The 14,154-nt window shown below is 37.5% G+C and overlaps 2 protein-coding genes across 5 annotated transcripts in view; one reads left to right on the top strand and one right to left on the bottom strand.

The window, feature by feature from the left end:
- Positions 1–14,154, bottom strand: part of CMSS1 (cms1 ribosomal small subunit homolog) — a 376,852-nt gene that overhangs the window by 254,890 nt on the left and 107,808 nt on the right. The gene's annotated exons all lie outside the window — the stretch shown is intronic.
- Positions 1–14,154, top strand: part of FILIP1L (filamin A interacting protein 1 like) — a 297,991-nt gene that overhangs the window by 182,957 nt on the left and 100,880 nt on the right. For both annotated transcript variants that reach the window (XM_015065934.3, XM_027077620.2), the window contains exons 2-4: positions 562–814; positions 1,542–1,715; positions 11,352–11,530. In XM_015065934.3, the coding sequence (XP_014921420.2) occupies positions 572–814; positions 1,542–1,715; positions 11,352–11,530 (596 nt within the window). In that variant the 5' untranslated portion in view covers positions 562–571. The remainder of the gene's footprint in view (positions 1–561; positions 815–1,541; positions 1,716–11,351; positions 11,531–14,154) is intronic.

Here is a 14,154-nt window from a genome sequence, read left to right as displayed (position 1 = left end):
AGACCAAGGCTTCATTCCTTTAATATTGGACTTCCTTGTCAAAACAATGTAACCCAAAGTATTTTCTAGCAGTAATTCTGATGCTTCTATCTTAAAGCACCAAAGATTAAGAAATTTCAAAAATTTTTAAAGCTTCCAAAGGAAATACTATAATGTGAATCTGCAGAAAGTTAGAACAATTAGCAAATTTACTATTTTACAATTGTGTTAAGTACATCTTAACTCCAGTAAACACTTGGGCTGTGGTTAGAGGCATGACCTGGATCCCGGAGATGAAATACTTGGTGGATGAAGTTCAAATATAGTCTGTTTACCCATGGACATAAGTGGCCTTAATCAAAGCAGAACACCTTTTTAAAATGTTGATTTTAAAAACAGAAGTGTAAATAAAACTGTGATTTATGAATCTGCTAATGCCATTCTCTGCTGTAGACTTCAGAAACATCGAGTCTTTGGCTGAGGTAAATAGAGCAAGAGTGCAGACCTGTTAAAGCAGTAGTAGGTGCCCTTATTAAAACTCCACTTCCATTAGGACTTACAAATTGTTTTCCTTCTTTTCAGGCTTTAAAGAATGCGTTCCAGAAGCAGTGACACAGAGGGCTCAGCCCCAAAGCAGTTTCCAAGACATAGTAAAGGCCATGGTTTCCAAGGGCCTGAGGACATGAAGCAGAGGCAGCAAGACAAAGACCCCACCAATGAGTCGGAGGCAATTCTTCCCTGTTCTAAGTCACACGGTGGTATCGGTCACCAAGGAGAGGACCTCTCAAGAGATGATCTATTATTTCTTCTGAGCATTCTGGAAGGAGAACTACAGGTCAGCTGGCTTAAAATTATCCCTACATTCAAGGAGAAGGCTGCTTGTGAATTTGGTGTGTATGCTGCCACGGAAATAGATGATCTGTGGTTCATACCTGTATGTACATGAAAGAAAGTACACATACACATAATTGTCTTCTGCCAACTGGAAGGGCAATTAATCCTACGTAAAAGGGCTCTCATTATGACATGCAATTGGCAAGCAACACGTGAAAGATCACATCCTTTGCCCGTGCTGCTCATGAGCTTCAGTGCACAGGCATGTATGAATAATACCAGACGACTTCTGGATTGCTTTAAATAACAAAAGGCACTTTTATACCCCATGTGAACTGGCTCCTAGACTTGCCCTAGCATTATTAACCTGCATAAAAAATTAAAAACAGCTACTATACATATAGGAGACTCTTATTTCTTACCCTTGAAAATGTTACATGTCAGCCCATAGAAAGAGTATCACATTATCTGCTTGTCAAACAGTAAAAAATGTTGAGTCTCCCCCATGTTGCACAGTGATCACTTTTCAAATATTATTAATGTATAATTAGATTATAAGAAGGATGAAGGGACATAGTTTTGCTACCTTTTGTAAAAGGCAATATAAACAAATATGATTTGTTTATATTTGAAATAGAAGAAAAAAGCACTCAATTCTCACAAGAGATCACTTTCAGAGACTGCTGGTAGATAAAGCAAGCTTTCTGAAATGCCTTTTGTTCCTACAGGCTCGAGATGAAGTCATAGGCATTTTAAAGGCTGAAAAAATGGACTTGGCTTTGCTGGAAGCTCAGTATGGGTTTGTCACTCCAAAAAAGGTGTTAGAGGCTCTCCAGCGAGATGCTTTTCAAGCAAAATCTGCCCCTTGGCAGGAGGACATCTATGAAAAACCAATGAATGAGGTATGTATCACATCGGGGTGTGCACCTGGAAGGTGGAAAAGTTCACTAGCCAGCCAAGCACTAGGCCTGGCAGGTGAGCATGACATATAATTCTTTTTTGATTATTTACAGTTTTGTGTTCTAACACATTTAAAATCTTCCCAACTAGATAAATACTACATGTTCTACAGGAAAGAAAAGGAGAATAAATCATACAGGATGTTTCCAGTAGGTTTGTTCCCTGACATGAGACTGAAAGCTGACAAATGCAAGAGAATTTCTCTCTGTCTCTCACACACACACTCACATAGAGACACAAACACCCAGACACACACACACACACACACACACACACACACACACACACACACACGGGATGGCACTTCTGGGGACTTGAAGGCTATACAGGCTATAATAAAAAACAGATAAAGCGCAAGCACAGAGGTTAATTTCTTTGAAAACACTGAGATATTATGTCATAGAAATTCTGAGCATGAATGGAAATGATCTGAAGAACTGTCCAAGAAATGGAGTTTTAGAAAGCATGTATTTTAGATGAGTGCTATCCTCTTTTTCCTCCAAAAGTTTAATAACAGCAAAGATCTTCCCCTAACAAGAGTGCCCAGCAATGACAATGGCAAAGAGGAAAAGTCCCAACATGGCCACCACTACATGAAGATGTGGTACTGCTTGCTCTTTTCCTTGCTGACATTTCTAAAACTCTTTGGCATCCTTATTTTATTCTTCTATTTTCCTCTGAGACCTCAATGGAAAATTTCATAATTTTTCATTTTTATAAAAGGGAAACAACTAGGAGCATGAGTTAAGGCTGGAGAGAGTGAAAGCAAGTTTTGGACAAATTTCCCCCACATAAGCTCTGGCAACCTACCTCAGGACTGACCTCCAATGTCCTTGCTATTCTTGTCTTGGGTGTCTCATGAGAGAAGACTACTGTCTTGCCAAATTGTGAAGGAGTTTGGTCATGTGGATTTGCTTCTCTGAGGGGTGAAGGTGAGACCACCCAAAGTCTGTTGACTTGCACTTTAATCCAAATTTGAGAAAGAGGAGCTGAAGCTTCATTCAAGTCAAGAGTGTTAAAACCGTATCCTGGCTCCCAACATAGTGACTGTGAAACAGCATTGGGCACAAATTCCCCAACCCATATAAGCGCAAATGCAAACTGATGATCACTGAAAATATCCTTAAAAAACTCCAAAAATGGGACAACCCCTCAATACTTCAGTGTGAAATGAACGGAATGATTCCAAACTTACACTGAAATGACTAGGAAAAGCTTTAGTTTCAAAATAATTCTATTAAACACATGCAAAGTTGGAAATAACCTGACTCTCTACAAATGCTTGCCCCTGAAAGTTATCTATAATTTAGCCCTTTACAAATCCAACTGTATTTGATTACTCCCACAACACATACACATACATACTCCCCTATGTATACACACTTCTCACATTCTCACTTCCATGATTTGCGCACTTTTCTTCTCTTGCCTTCTACTGCTGCCTTATAGGTTTCTCCCTCCTCAGTTATCAGTCTATCTATCATCCCTTGAAGCCCACATAAGTCTAGTTACCCAACAGTTCAGTTGTCTGCCCTCTTTTTCTATCGAGGACGTAATGAGGCAAGGGGAAGTATCCAGAGAATAAACAATAAGGGGGAATTTTAAGTAGGATTCCCTAGGCAGCTTTCTCACCAAGACCATCCATGGCTGTACCTGAATTACTGCAGAATGAGGATCTGCATGCTGAATAATTATTCTTCTTTCGCTTTTTCCCATCCTGGGGTGTTAACATCCCATGACCTTTTATTTTCTTCACAATGCTCTTTTTGAAAAATGTAACAATCTTAACCAAACTAAAGGGGATTCATCTATACTTAAGGCAAAATTGCTTAGAAGAACTCACTGCTCTCAGTTACGTCACATGGTAGGAACAATGACTTAAGATGAAAGACTGGTAGAGGCATGTGAGCTAGAAGAACAGGAATGGAGTGACAGGGTAGCTGGGCTGTCAAGAGAAAGAGAAGACATAAGAACTCAGAGTCTATAACACTTTTTACCTCCTATTCCTTTCCAAACTAGGGTTCTATATTAGAAGTTCCCTTAAAAAAAGATATTGAAGTTAATTGCCTAACATATTCTTAGTTCTTCCAAAAAAGATATCAAGAAAAATATATTTTGGATTTATCAGGGTACTGTAATAAAATAATCTGCATATCTTGTTAGCAACACCTTAGGACAGTTCTTAAACTAGTTGTTTTAAGCAACTGTATAATTTAGTTTTTAAATTTCATTTTATTCTTTTATTTAATATTTACTGAAGAGTTGGGCTCCTGGATGGCTCAGTCAGTTAAGCGTTTGACTCTTCATATTGGCTCAGGTCACGATCTCGCAGTTCATGATTTTGAGCCTCATGTTTCAGCTCCATGCGCTGAAAGCATGGAGCCTGCTTGGGATTCTGTCTCTCCCTCTCTTTGCCCCACCTCCACTCATGTGTCCTCTCTCACTCTCTCAAAATAAATAAATAAACTTAAAAAAATTTTACTGAAGAGTTGACGTATAAAAATAGTTGTGCTTCTTTGGCATATTTAATGTCTAAGAGAGTGACAGAAAGTAAGTATACAGTATATATAATATTGATTTCTATGGTGAAAACCACAAAGCACTATCAGAGAGTATAATGGAAGATCAAATTAAGATAGAAGAATCAGGCAACCCAAGATCCAGAGGAAGAGTATGAATTAGTCATATAGAACATAAAGAAATTCCATTTCAGTAACATTGTGGACTACATATCCTTTGAAATTATATTACTAAAAAGTACAGAAAAATGTTAAATTAACTAACATACTCTTCAACACATAGATGGGCTTACATGAAAGTAAAAAGCTTACTTAGAAGCAGAAATTCTGAAGCCAGGAACTGAAAGGGAAATTTTCATTGACTGACTAGCTTTTGGCTCCAGATATTTTGAAACTTTCTTCTTTCAATCCATAAACTTCCAGTGCTGGGAACCAAAGGACATATTCATCTTGGGATATAATCTTTGGCCTTTCATCTTTATTTGACAATGGCTGGGTGAGGCGGCACAGTGGCTAATAAATTTCTGGAAGCCCTTCCTATGCCAAGATGTCTAGCAACAGCTTGACTATACATAAAAGTGACTGTGAAACCAAGTGAATTTCCTGTTAGTAAGACCCCCAAAACATCCAGTCCTTCCAAAACTACCTGACATGAAAAGAAGCATGATGGAGACTTAAGTAAAAATGGTAAAAAGACAAAGGTCTTTAAAATATATATTTTTTAATTTAAGTATAGTTGGCATACAATGTTACAATAGTTTCTGTTTCACAACAGAGTGACTCAAAATCTCCTTACGTTATACTATGCTCACAAGTGTAGCTACCATTTGCCACCATACAACACTATTGCCATATCATTGACTGTATTTCCTATGTTGTGCCTTTTATTCCCATCCCTTATCCATTCCGTAACTGGAAGCCTGTATCTCCCATCCCTCTTCACCCATTTTGCCTATCCCCCTACCACGCTTTCCTCTGGCAACCATCAGTTTATTCTGTTTTTATAGGTTTGATTCTGCTTTTTGTTATTCATTTGCTTTGTTTTTTAGATTTCACATATGAGTGAAATCATAAAGTATTTGTCTTTCTCAGTCTGACTTATTCTCCTTAGCATATTGTTGTATACCTATATTGTTGTAAAGGATGAAAATCTCAGCACTTTTTATGGCTGCATAATATTCCATTGTATATTATATATACAACACCTTCTTTATCTATTTATCTCTCAATAGACACTTAGGCTGCTTCCATATCTTTGCTACAAAGAATAGTAAACAATACTGCAATAAACATAGGGGTTCATATATTCTCCCGAATTAGTTTTCCCAGTAATGGAAATATTGGATCACATGGTATTTCAATTTATAATTTCTTGAGAAAGATCCATGCTGTATTCCACAGTGTCTATACCAATTTACATTCCCACCAGCAGTGTACAAGAGTTCCTTTTTCTTTACATCCTCCTCAACAGTTGTTATTCTTGTCTTTTTGATTTTAGCCATTCTGACAGGTGTAAAGTGATCGCTCATTGTGGTTTTGATTTGCATTTCCCAGTTGATTAGTGATGTTGAGCATCATTTCATGTGTCTCTGGGCCATTTCAATGGCTTCTTTGGAAAAATGTCTATTAAGGTCCTCTGCTTATTTTTCAATGTGATTGACTTGGGGGGGGTGTTGAGTTGTATATTTTGAATATTCACCCCTTATCAAATATCATTTGTAAATATTTTCTCCCATTCAGTAGGCTGCCTTCCTGTTTTGTTCATGCTTTCCTTCACTGTGCAAAAGCTTTTTATTTTGATGTAATCCCAATAGTTTATTTTGCTTTTGTTTCCCTTGCCTTAAAAGACATATCTAGAAAAATGTTGCTACAGCTGATGTAAAAAAATTACTGCCTGTGTTCTCTTCTAGGGGTTTTATGGTTTCAGGTCTCACACTTAGGTCTTCAATTCATTTTGAGTTATGTGTGTGTGTGTGTGTGTGTGTGTGTGTGTGTGTGTTGTATACAAGTGTATGGTGTTAGAAAGTGGTTTAGTTTCATTCTTTTGCATATATCTCTCCAGTTTTCCCAACACTATATGTTGAAGAGACTGTCTTTTCCCCATTGTCTGTTATTGCCTCCTTTGTCATACATTAACTGACCCTATAAGTTTCGGTATATTTCTGGGATCTCTATTCTGTTCACTCATCTATTACATCTATGTTTGTGCCTGTAGTACTATACTGTTTTGATTACTACAGCTTTGTAGTATATCTTGAAATCTGAAATTATGATATCTCCAGCTTTGTTCTTCTTTCTCTGAATTGCTGTGGTTATTTGGGGTCTTTTGTGGTTCCATAAATATTTTAGCATTATTTATTCTAGTTCTGTGAAAAATGCTATTGAGATTTTGACAAGGATGGCTTTGATAGTATAAACATTTTAACAATATTAATTCTTACAATCCATAAGCATGAAATATTTTTCCATTTGTGTCATCTTCAATTTCTTTCATCAAAGTTTTATAGTTTTCAGAGTACAGGTTTTTCACTTCCTTCGTTAAGTTTATTCCTAAGTATTTTATTTTATTTTTTGGTGCCATAGCAAATTAAGTTGTTTTCTTTTCTTTTTTCTTTTTTTTTTTCAAATAAAATTTATTTATTTATTTTGAGAGAGGGGAGGGGCAGACAGAGGGGGAGAAAGAGAGAATCTCAAGCTCTCCATCTCTGTGCACTGTCAGCACAGAGCCTAATATGGAGCTCAAACTCATGAACTGCAAGATCATGACCTGAACCAAAATCAAGAGTCGGATGCTTAACCAACTGAGCCACCCAGGTACTCCCAGACATCCATATTTTTAAAAAATATTTTTTAAATTCAGGAATAGAATTTAGCGATTCATTACTTACATATAACACCCAATGCTCATACCAACAAGTGCCCTCCTTAATGCTCATCACCCATTTAGCCCATCCCCCCGCACAATGCCCCGCCAACAAACCCTCAGTTTGTTCTCTGTATTTAAGAGTCTCTTATGGTTTGTCTTCCTCTGTTTTTATCTTATTTTTGCTTCCCTTTCCCTATGTTCATCTGATTTGTTTTTTTTAAATTCCACATGAGTGAAATCATATGATATTTGTCTTTCTCCGACTTATTTCACTTAGCATAATACACTCTAGTTCCATCCACGTTGTTGTAAATGGCAAAATTTCATTCTTTTGGATCACTGAGTAATATTCCATTGTATGTATGTATATATGTATATATGTATAGGTATATATATAGACACACACATATACCCCACATCTTCTTTATCCATTCATCAGTGGATGGACATCTGGGCTCTTTCCATACTTTGTCAATAGTGCTGTTATAAACACTGGGGTGCATGTGATCCTTAGAATCAGCATTTTTTGTATCCTTTGGGTAATACCTAGTAATGCAATTGCTGAATTATAGGGTAGTTCTATTTTTAATTTTTTGATGACCCCCCCCCATACTGTTTTCCAGAGTGTCTGCACCAGTTTGCATTCCCACCAGCAGTGCAAAGGGGTTCCTCTTTCTCCACATCCTTGCCAACATCTGTTGTTGCAGGAGTTGTTAATTTTAGCCATTCTGACAGGTATGAGGTGGCATCTCATTGTGGCTTTGATTTCTATTTCCCTGATGAGTGATGTTGAGCATCTCTTCATGTGTCTGTTAGCCATCTGGATGTCTTCTTTGGAAAAGTGTCTGTTCCTGTCTTTGGCCCATTTATTCATTGGGTTATTTGTTCTTTGGGTGTTGAGTTTGATATGCTCTTTATAGATTTTGGATACTAACCCTCTATCTGATATGTCATTTGCAAACATCTCCAATTCCGTCGGTTGCCTTTTAATTTTGCTGATTGTTTCCTTTGCTGTGAAGAAGCTTTTTATCTTGATCAGATCCCAATAGTTCATTTTTGCTTTTGTTTCCCTTGCCTCTGGAGAGACAGACATCCATATGTTTAATAAACTCTCAGGGTGATTCATCTGATGCAGGTGGTCAGCCTGCCACACTTTGAAAAATACTGCCATTGTTGAACCTCCTTTAGAAGTAAGCTTTAAGTTTTGGGTGCCTTGCTGGGCTAGGGGTAGGACACAATATCTGGGAAGCTAAAATGATAAGCAGAAAGCTTGCCATTGCACAGTAAACATTAAAGAGCCACCTTTTCAATCAGTCTGCCCTGGGCATTCCCTGAAATGATGGATAAGTCTTCCTGTTTCTTCTCCAGGCATTATTCAACCTGCAAGTAGGGATAAAGAAAAAAAGGGGCAATGGTTCTCTAGTAGTCCCTTAGTACTTAATGATGTACCACCTTATACTGCTCCTAATTGTTTCATGTGTGTGTCTTATCTTCCAAGTAGGAGTATACCCACTGAGACTTCAAACTTCTCTTGTATTCCCCATTGCAACTACCACAGTACTTTAGTACATATAGCATAATAGGCACTTAAAAAACACTTCCTGCCTTGAGAAAATCCTGGCACTGGAATTGATCTTAGAAGTCCAACCTCTTAATGTATAAATGAAGAACCTGAAGTACAAAAAGGTTAGGTGGCTTGGCTAAACTCACACACACAGGTAATGGGAAATGTAATGAATTCAGGGAGGATGAGGTCCATCATGTGATCTGTCAGGTATGTATTAGAAACTGAATTGAAAACAACTGGCTATTTCCCAAGAGGCATTCTAGGCATGGGGAAATTAAGGCACAGAATAAAACTTCAACTGTAAGCTAAAAGGCCTCTGGAATCAGTGACTCTTTTCTTTGGGAGCTTTTGCTCTGTAAGGTCACTATTTGATAGCTTTGCAATTACTCCTATTGCAAATATAAGCTCCTTAGTGGCTGCACTGAACAGCATGTAGTAATGCCCATCACCCACTTTCCCCTCCCTCCCACCCCCATCAACCCTTAGTTTATTCTCAGTTTAATGTTTTTCTAAGTCAACTGACAACTTTCCTAAAGTAAGGCTGATCCTATCACTATTTCACTCTCAAATTCGAAAATTCGAATTTCCTTTACAATCCACTGTAATGTTTGGAGAACTGTAAGAAATTTTCAGAGGGCTATTGTGGCTTGAGACCTGGGACAAATGAGCACTACAACCTGCCTCTCAGAAGATGGTCATTAGTTAACAGTGACTCTGCCAGCAGGCAATACAAGTTAGCAATTTCAGCTTCCACAAAAGTACTGGTTATATTTATTAAAAACCATCAACACCTGTTTGGCATAATGAAGTATTCTGTGAGTGTGTGTGTGTTAAAGCACCTCATAAACCTATATTAGAAAACTAGACAACCAGCCTAAGCGTTTATAGGTCCGAGGGAATTAGTTGGGTTCTATATGCTGGTATACCTTTGTTCTATTCTTTTTCTGAAATAACTTGACCATTTTGTGCCTTGGATTCTAGTCATGTACGTGCTTTTTAAAGATATACAATTTAAACTGGCTTCAAATTCAGAGTCACAATTTTTCAATATTTTACAATAAAGGCAGAGGGCAAAATCAAATACTACTACCAACTATAGCACCTACTACTTAATCTAGAAAGTCACATGCTTTCTAAACTGTATCTAAACTGTATATATATATTTTTTCTTTTTTTCTTTTTTTTTTTTTTTTTTTTAGAGACAGCGAGTGAGTAGGGGAAAGGGGCAGAGGGAGAGAGAGAATCTTAAGCAAGCTCCATGGTCAACGCAGAGCCTGACATGGGCTTGATCCTACTACCCTAGGATCATGACCTGAGCCAAAATCCAGAGGTGGATGCTTAATTGACTGAGCCACCCAGGCACCCCCCAAACCACATTCTTAATTGGATCTTAATTTATCACTGGCTAAAGATCCTGAGCCACTTCTGTTTTAATCAGTCTCCTCTCCTCATGTTTTTTGTTTTTTGTTTCTTGATTCCTTGCTTGCTTGTTTTGTTTTCAATCTTTAAACATATATCATTTTACACCTATTATAAGCAAGGCATTGTTAGATCCTAAGAATTTTTTAAAAAATTTTAATTCCAGTATAGTTAACATACAGTGCTATATTAGTTTCAAGTGTATAATACAGTTACCCAACAGTTCCATATATTACTCAGAGCTCATCAAGACAAGTGTAATCCTAATCCCCTTCACCTATTCCACTCATCCCTCCCCCCAACCACCTTCCCTCTGGTAACCCTATCTTTGTTCTCTTAAAAGTCTGTTTCTTGGTTTGTCTCTTTTTATTTTTTCTTTTTTAAATTTGTTCTTTTTCTTAAATTCCACATGAGTGAAATCATACCATATTTGTCTTTCTCCTACTAACTTATTTTGCTTAGCATTATATTTTCTAGATCTATCCATGTTGTTGCAAATGGAAAGATTTCATTCTTTTTGATGTAGATGCTAAGAATTTTTAAAAAATTCAATGTAAGCCCTGCGTTTAGTGAGTTCACAGTCTAGTAGGGAAGACAAACACATAAATCAGGCATAGGGTGATCATTTTATAACAGAGCTGTAAGTAGGCCACAGAAACCAGAGAGGACTTGGTGTTAACATCTGTTCACATTAACACTACATAACCAACACAGAATTGATTAACAAGAATTCTTAAAATATGTAAACACCTTGAAGCAAAATTCAGTGAATAATGGACCACGGGATCCAACAGGCCTACTAAAGGGAGGGAGGGCTGGGGCAGGAGAGCAGCTAGGCTGCTTCAGAATCAAACATTATCTAAGGATTTCTTTACTTTACATCATTCCTCTGACAAAGTTTTTCCAGAGAGAGGAGGAAGTGTCAGAAAATGGGTTTGGGTAAATTATCCTGATATCTACAGAGGCACCAATTATTCTGTCTGAGAAAAAACAAAAAACTATGACAGTAAAAAGATTACATTTGTGTTGAAATGCATCAAAAAGTATCAGTTAACAACAGTAATGATAAAAACCAAACAAAAATATCAGAAACCCATTGCCAAATGAATTAGTCAAAACTTAGACATTTCTAAAAGAGTGAATGAAAGATGGCAGTATTATGAAGGATTTACAGTTAACACATTATAAATGCATTTTCTTTTTGTAGTTGGACAAAGTCATGGAAAAACATAAAGAATCTCATAGACGAATCCTGGAACAGCTTTTAATGGCAGAAAAATCTCACAGGCAAACCATATTGGAGTTGGAGGAAGAAAAGAGAAAACATAAAGAATACATGGAGAAGAGTGATGAATTCATAAGCTTACTAGAACAGGAATGTGAAAGGTAAGGCCTCTTTGGACAAGACAAAGATCCACTCTACAAACTCTTACAACCTCTCACTATGGAGTTGGCATTTATACCAGGGATACAGGAATACAAGATGCATAGGACACAGCTTCTGCTCTGTAAGGTCTCACAGTCTAGAGTGAGGAAAGGGATATGTTTAAAGATAATTTCAATATAATGCAAGAATAACCAGCTATGATAAAAACTGTGGAAACATAAATGCTGGACACCTAATTCTGCAATGGAGTGCCCTGTGAAAGCTGCACAGAGGAGGTAACAGGGGTCTAGTCCTATGTAAACAAGAATGGAAACTATAGACCAGGGAGGGGCAGAAATAAGTATCACAGCATAGAGGTAAGAAAATCGTATGAAAAGTGAGGGAACTCAAGCTTTCTGGAAACATGGCTACAGCACAAGGTGTAATTTCAGGATGAGAAAAGCAAAGGCTAGCCACAAGCAGTTGGGTTTTATATTGTTGGCAAGAAGGCATAAATAACAACCTGTGAGAAGAATGAGTTGATCAGGTATGCTTTCTTAAAGAGCCATTGAGGCAATATGGAGTAAAGATAAGAACTTTAGACTGGGGGAAGATTTATATTCCCATGGTTATTGGGTTAGAGACATCAGGGTGTGAACAAGAAATATTTATGACGTATAGTCAATACTAATGAATGACTAATGAGACTGGAGAGCAGAGGAAGACATACACAGAGGTTTTTTTTTTTTTTTAATGTTTACCTATTTATTTAGAGAGAGAGGGAGAGTGTGTGCACGTGCACATAGTGGGGGAGAAGAAGAGAGAGAGGGAGAGAGAGAATCCCAAGCAGGCTCTGTGCTCAGCGTGGAGCCCCAGGTGGGGCTCAATCTCACGTTGAGATCACGACCTGAGCTGATATCAAGAGTCTGACTTAATTGACTGAGCCACCCAGGTGCCCTGAAATATAGGGAGTTTTGAGAAACACTCCTGGCTATTCACCAAGGTACAAAATATAGAAATGGTGCACAGGTTTTTGTTGTTGCAGGATTTTGGCGAAGGAGATAGTTCAAAAGTGGGGGAATGAGCAGTCAAATAGCACCAAATAATACAAAAAAGGAGAAGAAAATGTCCCAGGATTAGCAACCAGGAAGACAGGAAAACTTAATGAGCCCTTTTAATAAAGTGAAGGCAGAAGCCAAATCACAATGCTTTGACAGATAAATAAGACATCAGAATGTAGAAACTTAAAGTGTGAACTATTATTTTGAGAAGTTTGGCTGCAAAAAAGGAGATTGGTTGGTAAAAATTTTATAACCATATGAAGGGCAGATTATTTTGATCCATTTTGCCCGTCTGTTCTGAGCCACCTTAGAAAGTATGAGCCTCCATTTGAAATGGAAAGGACAATTAAGGCTCTATATTAATAATACAAAGATAGGAAATAACCAATCTTTGCAATGTCAAGTTTTTACTGAACTGTCCTTTCACTTTAGTTATTCCATGTGTACTTCATGATGCTGTATTCTAACAATCACAGAAAAATATAATTACTTATGAGCTCTCTATTCTAAAATATTAATAGTCTCAGCTACTTTATCTAACTACTTACAATTCATATTTTAGCTAGGTAAATGAAGTTACACAATAGCTAGGTTAATGGCAAACTTCCATTTCTTTTCAGTGTACATCATGGTAGACACTTGGTCAGATTCCCAGAGAATCCATGGCCCTCACACCCATTCACTTCTTTCCACATTCATCAGGTTTGTTTCCTACTCACTACCTAGAAGGGGGTCTTGTTACCTTGCCCCTTATGAACTTGAAATATCTTGAGGGAAAGATAAAAGGAGTACGGAGAAGTCTGGCACCAAGGGAAGATTTGACTCAGACATTACAATATGAGATTTGTTATTCAATGAGACAATATTATATTAAATATTATTTCGAACCCCTGTGGTTTGGCACCCGTGGCCTCATTTGGCCTCCACACTTATTTGGCACTAACTTGCTGAACACAGACACTTCCTTTCATCTTTCATTTTTATGAAAATGTACTGACCATGGTTGAAGTTCTGTCTGCCATAGAACATAGAGGCACTGCTTGCTCCTGCCCAGGGGGCTTCCCACATTAACAGAGAAGGCAAGATGATGCAGATTTAGGGTAGGACTGTGGAGGGCTGTCTGAGGTATGGTTTTAAAATTCACTGTTGTATCTCAAGTATATTCTGGTGGAAGGCTTAGGAGAAGTTTTAACACTGTAATTTTGGGAGGCAGATGATGAAGATTATTTAAACCACAAGAGAGCAAAGAGAACAACACTGAGAAATGGGAACAAAAATTCAGTGGGAATAAAGGCCATGTGCTAGAGGAAAAGGAAAACAGTGAGGTGAATGTAAATTGTACACCATGGAATCAGTATATTAAGAATGCCATTTCTACATATATAGAAGGGGTTTAAGAGGAAGAATTTAAAAGATCATATATTTTAACCTTAGACACAAAGCTTCTCTGTCTTAAAGAATAATGAAAGTGAATATACTATTACCAAAAAATAGGAAAAAGTGACTGGAGTGACTCTTGTTCCCTATGTAGCAGCCATTCCAGAAGATATGAGAATATTCACCTATTTCTGTTTGCCAAGGAA

The sequence above is a fragment of the Acinonyx jubatus genome, chromosome C2, assembly GCF_027475565.1.
Source record: "Acinonyx jubatus isolate Ajub_Pintada_27869175 chromosome C2, VMU_Ajub_asm_v1.0, whole genome shotgun sequence".
In the NCBI taxonomy this organism is placed as follows: Eukaryota; Metazoa; Chordata; class Mammalia; order Carnivora; family Felidae; genus Acinonyx; species Acinonyx jubatus.
The sequence above is the reverse complement of the archived record's forward strand: the minus strand, read 5'-3'. Positions and strand labels throughout refer to the sequence as shown.